Source organism: Nerophis ophidion, linkage group LG10 (genome assembly GCF_033978795.1).
Source record: "Nerophis ophidion isolate RoL-2023_Sa linkage group LG10, RoL_Noph_v1.0, whole genome shotgun sequence".
NCBI lineage: Eukaryota > Metazoa > Chordata > Actinopteri > Syngnathiformes > Syngnathidae > Nerophis > Nerophis ophidion.
The window spans coordinates 45947038-45964510 of NC_084620.1; the positions used below are offsets into that span (position 1 = coordinate 45947038).

At 40.3% G+C, this 17473-nt stretch overlaps 1 protein-coding gene across 3 annotated transcripts in view; it reads right to left on the reverse strand.

Moving 5' to 3' along the window:
• Positions 1 to 6827: 6827 nt before the first annotated feature.
• Positions 6828 to 17473, reverse strand: part of afap1 (actin filament associated protein 1) — a 172695-nt gene continuing 162049 nt past the window's right edge. For all 3 annotated transcript variants that reach the window (XM_061913920.1, XM_061913922.1, XM_061913921.1), the window contains 2 exons: positions 14611 to 14778; positions 6828 to 10856 (listed from right to left, as the gene is read on the reverse strand). In XM_061913920.1, coding sequence (XP_061769904.1) covers positions 10830 to 10856; positions 14611 to 14778 — 195 coding nt within the window. In that variant the 3' untranslated portion in view covers positions 6828 to 10829. The remainder of the gene's footprint in view (positions 10857 to 14610; positions 14779 to 17473) is intronic.

The window sequence follows — 17473 nt, forward strand, 5'->3', positions numbered from 1 at the left end:
AATGCCGCCCAGAACGCTTTGACAACAGACGCTCGCCGGCCCACCACTTTGACCCTCGCATGGTTAACAAACCGCACATGACGGTGAATACAACCTATAAAGTAGAACTCTCACAACTTTTAGTCTTACTTTGTGGGATCTGTTTGGTTGATCCAAGTGCAATCTTGAAGTAGGAGCACTCACCAATTCAACTCGCTTTGAAAAGTTGATCTTAGCTGGATTGCCTGTATGAGCTAAGATTCACATTAGAGCAAGTTTCTTGTAGAAACTGGCATGGATTTAATTTGTGTGTTGTTAAAATGGCTTTATGCAACACGGTCAAAGTTCCATCCATCCATCCCATCCATCTTCAGCCTAAGCAGGGAAACCCAGACTTTCCTCTCCCCAGCCACTTTGTCCAACTCTTCCCGGGGGATCTCGAGGTGTTCCCAGGCCAGCCGGGAGACATAGTTTTCCCAACGTGTCCTGGGTCTTCCCTGTGGCCTCCTACTGGTCAGACGTGCCCTAAACACCTCACTAGGGAGGTGTTCGGAGGGCACCCTGACCAGATGCCCTAACCACCTCATCTGGCTCCTGTCTTTGAGCTGAGTTTGCTGAGGTAGTTAAAAAGCTCCTCGGTGGCAAGAATCCCTTCGAAGCCGCCCAAAGTTGTTTTCCATGGCTTCCCCGAATTCCTCCCATGTCCGAGTTTTTGCCTCCGCAACTGCAGAAGCCACACACCGCTTAGCCTGTCGGTACCTGTCCGCTGCCACTGGAGTCCTATGAGCCACAAGAACCCAATAGAACTCTTTCTTCAGCTTGACGGCATCCCTCACCGCTTGTGTCCACAAGCGGGTTCTAGGATTACCGCCACGACAGGCACCAACTACCTTGCGGCCACAGCTCCAATCAGCTCCCTGGACAATAGAGGTACGGAACATGGTCCACTTGGACTCAATGTCCAGCACTTCCCTCGTGACATGTTCAAAGTTCTTCCTGAGGTGGGAATTGAAACTCTCTCTGAAAGGAGACTCTGCTAGAAGTTCCCAGCAGACCCTCACAATGCATTTCGGCCTGCCAGGTCTGTCCGGCATCCTCCGCCACCATCGCAGCCAACTCACCACCAGGTGGTGATCGGTAGAAAGCTCCGCTCCTCTCTTCACCCGAGTGTACAAAACATGAGGCTGCAAATCCGATGACACAACTACAAAGTTGATCACGGAACTTCGGTCTATGGTGTCGTGGTGAAAGTTACATTTCTAAAACCAAAAACCGCAACAAGAAAACCACCGGCTAGCTTAGGTTACCATTAGTGGTTTAACAGAACATACATGGTTCAAATGTCTTTATTTTTCTCAAATACTATTTATGTTGAATACAAATTGCTCTTTGGTCCAATGACTTTGACCTTGTCACTCACCGCTTTCTCGCAGCAAAAACAGTCCAAAGGAAGCAACTAAGAATTTGCAAAACAAGGACCAAGGCTATGAGCATGAACGTTAACACTAGCTTGGAAAAGAAATCACCACACAGGACATATGACAACCAAACAAACACCAGAGTGCAATTAAATATACCGACTAATTAGACAACTGAACATACCTGGACAAGACACAATAGGAAGAGGAAAGCTGGTTGGAGGAAACAAGGATCAGGGCAAGACAAGTCATGACAGGAACGAGCACATTGGGAACAAAACACAAGACTACAAACAGATCATGACAGTACCCTCCCCCCAAAGAACGGATTCCAGACATCCCAAAGTCTAAAACAAGACGTGTACAAAGTAGGGTGGGTGGATGTGTTTTAAGTCCAACATAAAAAGTTGCTTGGCCAACCAAAAACAGACGGGGTGAACTCTCTGGGCAGGGGCCTGGAAGAACAGACATCCCAGGGACTATGGCCAAGGAAGGCCTGGAGTTGGGCAGCAGCATATAATGGGCTGCAGGCGTATGGGAAAACGCCATCTGTCCAACTGTAAAAGAAACTGGAGGCGATGTCGACGAGGCCTCCCCAACCGTACCGCTGCCAGGAGTCTGACTCTGAATCCAGGAGGAAATTAGTAATGCCCAAAATGAGGGGGAAAAGCATTAAGGGGGAACATTATCACAATTTCAGAAGGGTTAAAACCAATAAAAATCAGTTAACAGTGGCTAATTTTATTTTTCTAAGTTTTTTTCAAAATTTTACCCATCATGGAATATCCCGAAAAAAGGCTTTAAAGTGCCTGATTTTCGCTATCTTTAAATCCATCGTCCATTTTCCTATGACATAATTTAGTGATGCCAACATGGCGGATAGCACAGCAAGATATAGAAACATTAGCTCGGATTCAGACTCGGATTTCAGCGGCTTAAGCGATTCAACAGATTACGCATGTATTGAAACGGATGGTTGGGAGTATGGAGGCAGATAGCGAAAACGAAATTGAAGAAGAAACTGAAGCTATTGAGCGAATAGCTATTGAAGCTATTCGTCGATCGCCTTCTAACCAACAATTGAGTGTCGCAGGGTATCCATACATCTCTGTGCCATGTCTGTCGTAGCATCGCCGGTAAAATGTGCAGGAGCAACTTAAATCAGTCGATTGGTAAGTGTTTGTTTGGCATTAAATGCGGGTGTAGGGAAAGGCTGGATGCAAATATAGCTACAAATGTACATACAGCTAGCCTAAATAACATGTTAGCATCGATTAGCTGGCAATCATGCCGCGACCAAATATGTCTGATTAGCACATAAGTCAAAAACATCAACAAAACTCACTTTTGTGATTTTGTTGACTTTATCCTTGGAAATGCATCTGCTTTGAGTGTCGCAGGGTATCCATACATCTCTGTGCCATGTCTGTCGTAGCATCGCCGGTAAAATGTGCAGGAGCAACTTAAATCTGTCGATTGGTAAGTGTTTGTTTGGCATTAAATGCGGGTGTAGGGAAAGGCTGGTTGCAAATATAGCTACAAATGTACATACAGCTAGCCTAAATAACATCTTAGCATGGATTAGCTGGCAATCATGCCGCGACCAAATATGTCTGATTAGCACATAAGTCCAAAACATCAACAAAACTCACTTTTGTGATTTTGTTGACTTTATCCTTGGAAATGCATCTGCTTTGAGTGTCGCAGGGTATCCATACATCTCTGTGCCATGTCTGTCGTAGCATCGCCGGTAAAATGTGCAAACGAGGGACTTTCGGATCTTTTGACCACTGGAGCAATTTAAATCCGTCGATTGGTAAGTGTTTGTTTGACATTAAATGTGGGTGCAATATGTGTATACAGCTAGCCTAAATAGCATGTTACCATCGATTAGCATGCCGTGCCAAACGATGCACAGTCCACGTAAGACAACTTGAATCCGTCCCTGATCGTGTTGTTACACCCTCCGACAACACACCGACGAGGCATGATGTCGCCAAGGTACGGAAAACAGTCGAAAAAACGGAAAATAACAGAGCTGATTTGCCTCAATGTTTGAGAAAATGGCGGATTGACTACCTAGGTGACGTCACAACGTGACGTCATCGCCCCAAAAGAGTGAATAATAGAAAGGTGTTTAATTTGCCAAAATTCACCCATTTACAGTTCGGAAATCGGTTAAAAAAATATATGGTCCTTTTTCTGCAACATCAAGGTATATATTGACGCTTACATAGGTCTGGTGATAATGTTTCCCTTTAAGAACAACATTGGAAGTTGAACCAGGATAAGCGTTTCTATATTTATTTGTGATTAAATTGTTTTTGATTGATTGATTGATTGATGATGGGGCTTCACGGTGGCAGAGGGGTTAGTGCGTCTGCCTCACAATACGAAGGTCCGGCAGTCCTGGGTTCAATCCCAGGCTCGAGATCTTTCTGTGTGGAGTTTGCATGTTCTCCCCATGAATGCGTTGGTTCCATCCGGGTACTCCGGCTTCCTCCCACTTCCAAAGACATGCACCTGGGGATAGGTTGATTGGCAACACTAAATTGGCCCTAGTGTGTGAATGTTGTCTGTCTATCTTTGTTGGTTGGCCCTGCGATGAGGTGGCGACATGTCCATGGTGTACCCCGCCTTCCGCCCGATTGTAGCTGAGATAGGCGCCAGCGCCTCCCGCGACCCCAAAAGGGAATAAGCGGTAGAAAATGGATGGATGGATGGATGATTGACTGATAAGCAGTTGCACATTAGAATCACATTCAGAAAGGAGATGTATCGTCTCGGTTAAAAAAACTAAATCACATCAACATGTTGGGAATAAGAATAGGAACTAGAAACATTTTAATGGGCCGGCTGTCTGTGCCCTGGACCTCTGGCCGGGTGTCGTCGGGAGCCGCCGTACTTTTAAGATGGTGCCGAGTATCTGAATATGTGAGTTTTAGGTGTAACTGTACAAAATGAGCTATAGAGTTAGCCTAAAACATTAGTGTGGCGAGACGCAGCCGACGGGCCGACAGCGGGCTGAGAGAGACAGCCCTGGCCAGGATGGAGGCCAGGAGGCGGTGCATGCGGCGGCGAGGAGAGGCGTGACGCACGCGGAGCGGCACGAGAGCGGCAATTTAAGTCAGGTGCGTACACCACACATCTGCTCACAATCTTTCCATCTGCTGCTAGACTATAGGAGAGGCGAAGGGGGGCACGAGCAGGAGGCAGCATGGAGGAGGAAACCACGGCCAGCAGACCAAGAGCGTGACAAATGACACAGAGAGCGAGATGACGCACCCCCGCAGCAGACGCGAGCACCGGACGCCGAAAGGCGTGCAACGGCGACAAGCAGGCACAACGTGCGCACTGAAAAGTGGCGTGACCAAAGGCAGGGTCGGCGCACTAGAAATGGGCGCGCCCGACTGGCCCGAAGACAGACCTAACGAAGCAATAAAGCTGAATCAAACCTGCTATGATGCGTCGTGTGTCAAGTGTCCCCGCAACCCACACGGTGATGGCAGGAAGTCTGTCACAATTAGCATGCCTACATTCAGATGTAACACTTAGCATGTGTGCTAACGATGGCATGCTAACAGTACATGTCTCACATATCGAGTAACACGGCAGTAAAATGTATGGATGTGGAAGTAAATAAAAAAGTGAAAGAAACGCAAACAAATTTTAGCATACTAATATTAGCTTGCTGGCATGCTAACGGACGTACCAAGTAATTTGACTCGGGTAACAAATTCAGCTTAAAAAATATCATGCTTATGTTAGCGTGCAAGCAAGCTAACGTTAGCATGCTATCGTTAGCGTGTGTCGAAAGTAGACAGGTGTGTGAACAAAATGAGACTTTGAGCACCGAGCTACATGAAAGTACGGCTGAGCTACAAGAGGAAGTCATTTTGTCTTTTTGGCATTTGTCTCAGAGCAATCGTCCATTGAAGAGGTATGTACCCATTCAACTGGCCCATTTTTTAAAATTATTCGTGAGTAGCGTCCATACTTGCCAACCCTCCCAATTATCCTGGGAGACTCCCGAATTTCAGTGCCCCGCCCGAAAATCTCCCGGGGCAACCGTTCTCCCGATTTTCACCCGGACAACAATATTGGGGGCGTCCTCTCACCTGAAAAGGAGAATATTATATATGTCTCCGTTATCCATAGGTTTACCAGTCACCCATAAAGTAGGCAGGCACAGAGCTATTTCTCACCGTGTGTTTATTCCAGCCGGCACGTTAATACACCGACACACAACATCCGGATTCCTATCATGCATTGCTTCAAAACTACGGCAAGTAGTAATGCCCAAAAAAACATAACAGAGACGAAAGAGAAGAACGAAGAAGAGACATGGTGACGGCGAGTAGGAAGAAGTACGCTTTCGAGTTACAAAATGATTGGAAAAAGTAATTTTAGTCTATTCAGGACAACTTGAGGAATATATATATATATATATATATATATATATATATATATATATATGTATATATATATATATATATATATATATATATATATATATATATATATATACATATATATATATATATATATATATATATATATATATATATAAATCTCCTGATGGTTGAGGGAACCCCCTCATGAAACAGTTCTGTAGAGATGAAGTAGTCTTGTGATTACATACATACATATATATATATATATATGTATATATATATACATATATATATATATATATATATAAGAAACACTTGAAAATATATACACCCCTCGCTACAACCCCCAATTCTCCCCACTACCACCACCACCACCTTACACACACCTCAACAACACCCCCCATCTCCCGAATTGGCAAGTATGGTAGCGCACCATGGTAAAACAAAATGTTCCAAACTTAAAGTACCACCGTAGGCGCGAGTGAGACTTTTCCGATGGTATAACATATGTGGGGGGTACGATCCGTCTCATATTAACCGTAAGAGAAACGTCCATCCATTTTCTACCGCTTATTCCCTTTTGGGGTGGCGGGGGGCGCTGGTGCCTATCTCAGGTAAAATCGGGCGGAAGGCGGCGTACACCCTGGAAAAGTCGCCACCTCATCGTAGGGCTAAGAGAAACGTGCAGGACTATAATAATAAAGTATGAGGAATAATAACAAGGACACCAAAAGGAACATGACTCGGAGTAGAAACAGGCACAAAAGAGGAGTCGAAACTGGAACAATCAGCTCTTCAATTATGAAATCCAGACTTTAGGATAATACTGAGTAAATGTATCATATTTTGCTGAAAAAGTACTTATTCTTAATTTTTAACTAAATAAGTGGTGGTTATTAAGTCTGCTTAGCAACTAATTGGCCGTGACGTTTTCATTCATATATTTTTTGTAACAAAAATAATATAAACAAGATGACTATATCAGGAGATATTTAATAATATTTTTTTTAATAAGTTCGAAAAAAAAAAAGAACCGTTTTTTGTTTGTTTGCAAAGCATTTTTTTTATTGTCGCCAAATTGGTGACTGTCAGATAGAAAATAAAGTAAAAAGATTTATAAGGTGCAACAAATAAAAAAAAAATAAAAAAACACAATGCAAAGCTGAGCTACATAACTCACGTTCACATTTGTTGACATATTTTCCATTGGCGAAATTCACTAAAAACTAATGAAAAGATAAAAAAAGGGAGTTTGTAAAATTGTTGGAAAAAAATGTGTTTGTTTGTTATACAACATTTTTCCAATCATAAACTGATCATGAACCTTAACTGGATAAAAGTGTCTATGTGAAACATGACTATGTTTAAAAATATACAGTAGAAAACACCTTCTCCCCAAACAATGTGTCTTTTTTATTTTCATGACTATTTACATTGTAGATTGTCACTGAAGGCATTACAACTATGAATGAACACATGTGGAGTTATGTACTTAACAAAAAACGGTGAAATAACTAAAAAAATATATGTTTTATATTCTAGTTCCTTCAAAAGAACCACCCTTTGCTCTGATTACTGCTCTGCACACTCTTGGCATTCTCTCACTTCACCTGTGAAGGGAAAACCATTTCAGGTGACTACCTCTTGAAGCTCATCGAGAAAATGCCAAGAGTGTGCAAAGCAGTAGTCACAGCAAAGGGTGGCTATTTTGAAGAAACTAGAATGTAAAACATGTTTTCAGTTATTTCACCTTTTTTTGTTAAGTACATATCTCCACATTAGATTACATAGTACTTTATTTATTCCTTCAGGAAAATTTAAATTTTCAGCCCAATCCCATTCAACAACAGACAAACATTACAGGGAGACAGAACAGGATCGCTGACGGGTCTGCCAGCTTCCAGCGCCCCTTACAAAAAAGGTGGGATACAGGTAGACAAGGGGGGGAGTGGGAGAAAAAAATTAAAGATTAAAATAAAATAAAATAAAATAAAATAAAATAAAATAAAATAAAAAAATCGGTTTTAGCCTGGGCCTCTGGAGAGGGGGTTCAGACTGATGCCAAGGGAAAAAAAAAAACTCATAGCCATAGTACACATCCCTCTTACATGTGTGTAAGAGGGAAACATCAAAGAAAACAAAGGACATTAAAGACATTAAAGACAACATGTGTTCATTCGTAGTTTTGATACCTTCAGTGACAATCTACAATGTAAGTAGTCATGAAAATAAAGAAAACGCATTGAATGAGAAGGTGTGTCCAAACTTTTGGCCTGTACTGTATATCTTTGAAAATGTAATAAAACTGGACCAAACCAATTAGCTACTTAGACCTGGTCATTTCAGGCTCTTGACGCTATTAAATAAACCTCAAAGATTGTACAAACCCCAAATCCAGTGAAGTTGGCACGTTGTGTAAATGGTAAATAAAAACAGAATACAATGATTTGCAAATCCTATTCAACCTATATTCAAATAAATAGACTGCAAAGATAAGATACTTAATGTTCCAACTGAGAGACTACTTTTTTATTGTTGAAAATAATCATTAACTTAGAATTTAATGGCAGCAACACATTGCAAAAAAGTTGGCACGGGGGCATTTTTACCACTGTGTTACATGGCCTTTCCTTTTAACAAAACTCAGAACTGAGGAGACGAAGTTTTTGAAGTTTTTTAGGTGGAATTATTTCCAATTCTTGCTTGATGTACAGCTTATGTTGTTCAACAGTCCGGGATCTCTGTTTTGGTATTTAAGGCTGCGTGGCGCAGTGGAAGAGTGGCTGTGCGCGACCCGAGGGTCCCTGGTTCAATCCCCACCTAGTACCAACCTTGTCACGTCCGTTGTGTCCTGAGCAAGACACTTCACCCTTGCTCCTGATGGGTGCTGGTTAGCGCCTTGCATGGCAGCTCCCTCCATCAGTGTGTGAATGTGTGTGTGAATGGGTAAATGTGGAAGTAGTGTCAAAGCGCTTTGAGTACCTTGAAGGTAGAAAAGCGCTATACAAGTACAACCCATTTATCATTTATAATAGGCCACACATTTTCAATGGGAGACAGGTCTGGACTCCAGGCAGGCCAGTCTAGTAACCGCACTCTTTTACTATGAAGCCACGCTGTTGTAACACGTGGCTTGGCATTGTCTTGCTGAAATAAGCAGGGGCGTCCATGATAACGTTGCTTGGATGGCAACATATGTTGCTCCAAAAACTGGATGTACCTTTCAGCATTAATGGTGCCTTCACAAATGTGTAAGTTACCCATGCCTTGGTCACTAATACACCCTCATAACATCACAGATGCTGTCTTTTCAACTTTGCGCCTATAACAATCCGGATGTTTATTTTTTTCTTTGTTCTGGAGGATACAACGTTCGAACTTTCCAAAAAGAATTTGAAATGTAGACCCTGTCAGACCACAGAACACTTTTCCACTTTGCATCAGTCCATCTTAGATGAGATCGGGCCCAGCGAAGCCGGCAGCGATTCTGGGTGTTGTTGATAAATGGCTTTGGCTTTGCATAGTAGAGTCCTAATTTTGCATTTACAGATGTACCGATGAACTGTGGTTACAGACAGTGGTTTTCTGATGTGTTCATGAGCCCATGTGGTGATATCCTTTACACACTGATGTCGCTTTTTGATGCAATACCGCCTGAGGGATCGAAAGTCACGGGCATTCAAGGTTACATGCAGTGATTTCTCCAGATTCTCTGAACCTTTTGACGATAATCCAGACCTCAGATGGTGAAATACCTAAATTCCTTGCAATAGCTCGTTGAGAAATGTTGTTCTTAAACTGGTGACCCTCGCCCCATCCTTGTTTGTGAATGACTGAGCATTTCATGGAAGCTGCTTTTATACCCAATCATGGCACCCACCTGTTCCCAATTAGCCTGTTCACCTGTGGGATGTTCCAAATAAGTGTTTGATGAGCATTCCTCAACTTCCCCAGTCTTTTTTGCCCCTTGTGCCAGCTTTTTTGAAACATGTTGCAGGCATCAAATTCCAAATGAACTAATATTTGCAAAAAATAAAGTTTTCCAGTTCAAACGTTAAATATCTCGTTTTTACAGTCTATATATAAGTTGAAAAGGATTTGTAAATCATCGTATTCTGTTGTTATTTACCATTTACACAACGTGCCAACTTCACTGGTTTTTTTTGTTTTTTTTTGAAGTCGCAAAGCCAATAATCACACATTCCATCTATATAGCACTCAAACACTGAAGTGCCTGTTTTGTAAAAAAGGAAAAACTAGTTAAAAAAAAACAATTAAAAAAGCCAAAATGTAAATTTGTTCTTAAATTTGACGGCCAAATGTCATTCAAATTAGCTAAGGCTGGCTACGAAGAAAATACACACATCCAAAAAAAAAAGATCGGAATGTAGATTTCATCACCGGCATCCTGCTTTTGACTGGACAAAATGGGCCCCGGTTTTTAAAGCACGATTACAGCTAAGTTGAAAAAACATTTGGACCAGCGTAAAATATAAAAAAACTCTAATTAAATTCAGTTGTCTATTTTCCAAGGTAAGATTCCAATAAATTGTGTTGAGCTAAATCCTTAAAACAGTGGTTAACTTCTTGTAAACCTAAAAAAAAAAGTGTACAAGAAATGATTTTCATTTTGTTTTCCGAGTAGTTCTAATAATTTAAGCCACTTTTAAAATATTTCAATGTTAAGGTAAGCAGTAAAACAACAGAAGGAAATTAGAATAAAAATAACTAACAAGTCTGACACTCCGTTGAATAAATGTAAAGAAATTCAATATATATACTTATATAAATAAAAAATATATATATAAACATAAATAAAAGCAAAGCTATTCTTGTTTTGTTTTTTTACAAATAAATATTTGATTCTGTTGACTGGAGCAAAAGCAAAGGCACCAAAAAAACAACAAAAAAACATGCTCAACAGTAAAAAAAAAAAGAAAAAAAAAGTGTGTTGGTCTTTTTTGGTTAATTGGGACATTGTAAATAAATATATACACAAATTCAACATGGGAAAAAGACAGAATGACCTGAAGGTGTTTTATGTTCCGCTCTTCTGTTCCCACTCCTGGAAAAGAAAGAAAAAAGATGGTTAAAGTTGTTTAAAGAACATTTGGCAAATTTGCAAATTTGATGATAAACTAAAATGGAGTAAAAACCAGAGTTGTCAGATAATAGCTTTTTTGCCGATATTCCGATAATGTCCAACTCTTAATTACCGATTCCGATATCAACCGATACCGATATATACAGTCATGGAATTAACACATTATCATGCCTAATTTTGTTGTGGTGCCCCGCTGGATGCATTAAACAAGGTTTTCCAAAATAAATCCACTCAAGTTATGGAAAAAAAAATGCCAACATGGCACTGCCATATTTATTATTGAAGTCACAAAGTGCAATTTTTTTTTTAAACATGTCTCAAAACAGCAGCTTGGAATTTGGGACATACTCTCCTTGAGAGAGCATTAGTAGGTTGAAGGGGGCGGGGTTTTTGTAGAGGGTGTATATTGTAGCGTCCCGGAAGAGTTAGTGCTGCAAGGGTTTCTGGGTATTTGTTCTGTTGTGTTTATGTTGTGTTACGGTGCGGATGTTCTCTCGAAATGTGTTTGTCATTCTTGTTTGGTGTGGGTTCACAGTGTGGCGCATATTTGTAACAGTGTTAAAGTTGTTTATACGGCCACTGTCAGTGTGCTTGTATGGCTGTTGACCAAGTATGCGTTGCATTCACTTGGGTGTGAGAAGAGCTGTAGATATCATGAGATTGGGTAGGCACGCAAAGGCAGTGCCTCTAAGGTTTATTGGCGCTTTGTACTTCTCCCTACATCCGTGTACCACTCCATACAGCCGTGTTTTAAAAAGTCATAAATTGAACTTTTTGAAACCGATACCGATCATTCCCGATATTACATTTTAAAGCATTCATTGGCCGATAATATCGGCAGTCCGATATTAACGGATATCTCTAGTCAGAAATAAAAATGTTAGACGTATCGTCTATTCAGCAACATCCTTTTATAAATTTCATTGCAGCTGAGTGACTTATGCGGCTGAATAAAATTAGTTCAATTGATGCGTTTTGATATCTGCTGTCCTTTTTTTTTAATTTAGGAAATATATCACCATAATACATGAAAATTTGTCTTTCATATTGCATTTTTTCGCCGTCAAGTCATTCCAGACGCAAAAAAAGTGTCACAAGTGTCAGTGTGCGTATGTTTCTGTTGTCTAGATTGCGATTCATAAAAAGGTGTTACAGATTATAGACGTGTGCTGCTGGTTCAACACCTGATGACATGAATGTGCAAAAAATGATCGTCTCCGTGTTAACAGTCACGTATGCATGCAAAATCCTAATTTTAAGGCTTTCTGCACCACTTTTCAATTGCACACGCAGTCTTAGTAGATCACACACAACACTCCCACTCATGGTACTGTAAACGCTATTTTATTTTTTGTACATGCTGTTTAACATGTGGTATTTGGATCTTCGTAAATGAGGCCCTAAGTGTGTACAATTTTGTGCTATGCTATTCCCGCTTTGTTGGGCAAAATTACTCCATCTGTCTAAGTGTATGAAATGTGGGTGATCAATATATCATATATCAGATATATATATATATATATATATATATATATACACACATATGTATGTATATATAACAGGGTTTCCCGCAGTGCTTGGTTGTTAAGGCGGCCGCCTTAAAACAAAGGGCCACCGCCTATACTCATTTCTTAACAAGCTGCTTCACTTAGTTCTGCCTCTGTCAGTAGTCTCTGCAGCACCCAGCATTGTCCCACCGACAGAACCATCTGATTGGTTACACCAGAGCGGTAGCAGCCAATCAGCAGTGGTATTTAGAGCGCATGTAACAGCCCATCAGCAGTGCGTATTCCGAGCGCATGGCATCAGTGCTCCTTCGGTGGAGTGAGCAGAAAGGTAAGCAGAAGGCAGCGGACTCTCCCCAAATTATAATAAACACCTCCCAGTCATCTACTAGTAACATCACTATGAGCCCGTTGACGTTCTAGAAACATAAGCGGCAGCTCAGCTCGCTCGCAGTCCTTGAGGTGTAGGCTAATTAGCTTTTAGCGTAACGTTAGCTCACTGTGCGGTGTGTGTGTGCATTACGGACAGCAAAGCCTTGTCTGTTTGAGAGAAAGACAAGCATTATTGACCTTGAAGCAGCAAAAAGGACATTATGTTAAATGAAGAGTTTCTGTCTCTGATAGTTGATATAATAATGTAACTGAATCATAAAGCCTACATGAACTCCATGGTGTTCAGGGATGAATAGTCTCTCCTATTGTTATTGTACTATTTTTTTCAGCTATAGTTACATCAATCATTAGTAATGTAGCAGCCTAGTTTTGAATGGCAGGGTCCCTGACATCACATGTTGATAAAAATATAAAATTTACATAATAAAAATCATCTACAGGCTTCCCAAATGCTGTCATAAATTAAGCATGATGAGTTGAGCATATGTCAGCATGTGGCCCCACTTTTAACTCTTTTTTTTCAAACGCTTATTGCAAACGCTTACTTAAAGTAAGTCATTAATATGACTTTGTAAGTCATTATTTTAGTATTCCAGGTAACCAGGACTGTTTTGTTTTTACTTTACGGAAAAACTATAGGGATATATATCGTCTACAGTCATTCAGCAAATGGAGCGGAAAACACAACCAAAAGTTGTAGGCTTCTTCACGCGACGAAGCCGGCCTACTTCACCGCAGTCTTTAGTCTATTGCCACCCCAGGCTGTGGTGGCAGCGACGAGGTGGAGACATGATGGCGACAGGCCGAGTTACACCGATCCTTACACCCACCCCCTTCCCCGGTCCGTCCGATGGAAAGACACCACCTTAACTAACACATTTTCCGGGGGAAACACTGTATATTCACACATAAATACACAAATGTATTCATATATACACATTTATATATCCATATATATACATACATACATTTATATATACAAATATACACATATATATACACATACATACATACATTATATATATATATATATAAAAATACCCTAATATATGTGTATTTAAAGTATGTCACAAAAGTCAGTACTACTTTTTCCTTACAGCACAGCCTTTTCAAGGGAAAGTACTAGAAATGATGCTTGGATATACTTTAAAATAGTCAGTGTACAGCTTGTGTAGAACATATCTATGTCCCTTCAGAACATTTTCATTGTTTAGTCTTCAGCAAACGTTAATTTTAACTGTAAGAGTTGTTCTTTTCATTTGTTGGACTTTTCTTTAGGCACTTTGTTGTGAGAGAATAATTCCTATTTCACACATTTTGTGTGCCTTGCTGGTAAGATACTTTTCCCAGGTGCTGTAGTTGTTCATTATAGACTAATTTACCTGCTATAATAATTGTGAAAATCATAAAAGATTCATTGAAACTTACACAAATGTTATTGCAACAAAAATCTAAAGAAAAATCAAATTCCATTTAAATTTTGGGGGGAAAAGCTCCTTTAAAGTCGGACATTTGAAAAAGGCCCGCAAGATCATGCTGGTCGTGGTAAATTGTTGTCATTATATAAAAGACATGAGTTAATGTTTATATGTATAAAATATTGTAAGATTTGTAGAAATCCTTTGATTTTTTGAGGTTAGAACATTGATTACAACTTCGTAAAGTCACAAACTGTTGCAATGATATTGAAAACTTTAAAAAAAAAAGCTTCCATACAATCAGACATTTTAAGCTGCAACGATCACAAACAAGCAGCAAAATCTTGACGGGACTAACATCACTAAATGTGAAAAGTTGTGTACAGTAGGACATCTGACCTTAGCCCTCCTCAGTACGTGACCTCGGACTGGTGATGCCTTCTGGGTGCCCAGAGGTTGGCGTCGGAGCAGTGAGGCACTATTAATGGGCAAGCACACCTCGGTGTCGCTGGCGCTGCAGCTGGAGAAAGGCGACGACTCACATGCTCGCCGTGATGTGGCTGGTGACTGAGAAGAGTTTAGTGAGCATGTGACCTGCGGAGGGATTACAATCCAGCAAGGGAACTATTTGTCAACTATTCTCTAATCACTTCCTGTGGGTGCGCATGACGTCACCACGTACGTTCTGTTGCTACATTACACACATATATATATATATATATATATATATATATATATATATATATATATATATATATATATATATATATATATATATATATATATATATATATATACTTGCAGTGTGTATATTGTACATATTACATATTGTTATGAAGGTGTCTGTTATTACATGTTAACTATATATATATCCATCCATCCATTTTCTAACGCTTATTCTCTTTGGGGTCGCGGGGGGCGCTGATGCCTATCTCAGCTACAATCGGGCGGATCTATGTATATATATATACATACACACACATTTGCAGTGTGTTTATAAACATATTTCTATGAAAATGTCTCTTACTACATTATATATACACTTGCAGTGTTTATATTGTACATATTACATATTGTTATGAAAGTGTCTGTTACTACATTATATATATACTTGCAGTCTTAATGTTGTACATATTACATATTGTTATGAAGGTGTCTGTTACTACAAACCCCGTTTCCATATGAATTGGGAAATTGTGTTAGATGTAAATATAAACGGAATACAATGATTTGCAAATCATTTTCAACCCATATTCAGTTGAATATGCTACAAAGACAACATATTTGATGTTCAAACTGATAAACATTTTTTTTTGCAAATAATCATTAACTTTAGAATTTGATGCCAGCAACACGTGACGAAGAAGTTGGGAAAGGTGGCAATAAAGTTGAAAATTCTCATCAATCACTTATTCGGAACACCCCACAGGTGTGCAGGCTAATTGAGAACATGTGGGTGCTGTCACGTCAAATTTTTTCCCCCCCTACAAAAACCTTCCCCCACCATTTACTTCCGGGGTCATGATTAATACTGACGTTTTGTTAACGCTATATTATAAAAATATAACGCTATATTATAAAAATACAGACGTTTTGTTAACGCTATATTATAAAAAATAAAATTCAAAAAACAATTTACAAACACAAGCTATGGGATGACACATTTACTTCCGGGGTCACGTTTCCTCACGTTTCCTCTTACGTCATCCCATAGCTTGTGTGTGTAAATTGTTTTTTTCATTTTTCTAAATTTTTTTATAATATAGCGTTAACAAAACGTCTGTATTTTTATAATATAGCGTTTTATTTTTATAATATAGCGTTAACAAAACATCTGTATTAATCATGACCCCGGAAGTCAATGGGGGGGGGGTAAGGTTTTTGTAGAGGGAAGAAATTTGGCGTGACAGCGCCATGATTGGGTATTTTCCATGAAATGCTAAGTAATTCACAAACAAGGATGGGGCGAGGGTCACCAATTTTTAAGCAAATTGTCGAACAGTTTTGGAACAACATTTCTCAACGAGCTATTGCAAGGAATTTAGGGAATTTACCATCTAAGGTTCGTAAAATCATCAAAAGGTTCAGAGAATCTGGAGAAATCACTGCACGTAAGTGATGATATTACGGACCTTTGATCCCTCAGGCGGTACTGCATCAAAAACAGACAGTGTGTAAACGGTGTCCCCACATGGCCTCAGGAACACTTCATAAAACCACTGTCAGTAACTACAGTTGGTTGCTACATCTGTAAGTTCAAGTCTAAACTCTGCTTCGCAAAGCAAAACCCATTTATCAACAACACCAAGGAACGCCGCTGGCTTCGCTGGGCCCGAGCTCATCTAAGATGGACTGATGCAAAGTGGAAAAGTGTTCTGTGGTCTGACGAGTCCACATTTCAAATTATATTTGGAAACTGTGGACGTGGTGTCCTCCGGAACAAAGAGGAAAATAACCATCCGGATTGTTATAGGTGCAAAGTTTAAAAGCCAGCATCTGTGATGGTATGGGGGTGTCTTAGTGCCCAAGGCATGGGTAACTTACAGATCTGTGAAGGCACCATTAATGCTGAATGGTCCATACAGGTTTTGGAGCAACATATGTTGTCATCCAAGCAACGTTATCATGGACGCCCCTGCTTATTTCAGCAAGACAAGGCCAAGCCAAGTGTTACAACAGCGTGGTTTCGTAGTAAAAGAGTGCGGGTACTTTCCTGGTCCGCCTGCAGTCCAGACCTGTCTCCCATCGAAAATGTGTGGCGCAATATGAAGCGTAAAATACGACATCGGAGACCCCGGACTGTTGAACGACTAAAGCTCTACATAAAACAAGAATGGGAAAGAATTCCACTTTCAAAGCTTCAACAATTAGTTGCCTCAGTTCCCAAACGTTTATTGAGTGTTGTTAAAAGAAAAGGTGATGTAACACAGTGGTGAACATGCCCTCTCCCAGCTACTTTGGCAGGTGTTTCAGCCATGAAATTCTATGTTAATTATTATTTGCAAAAAAAAATTAAGTTCATGAGTTTGAACACCTGGGGATAGGTTGATTGGCAACACTAAATTGGTCCTAGTGTGTAAATGTGAGTGTGAATGTTGGCTGTCTATCTGTGTTGGCCCTGCGATGAGGTGGCGACTTGTCCAGGGTGTACCCCGCCTTCCGCCCCATTGTAGCTGAGATAGGCGCCAGCGCCCCCAATAGGGAATAAGCGGTAGAAAATGGATGGATGGATGGATGCAGTTTGAACATCAAATATCTTGTC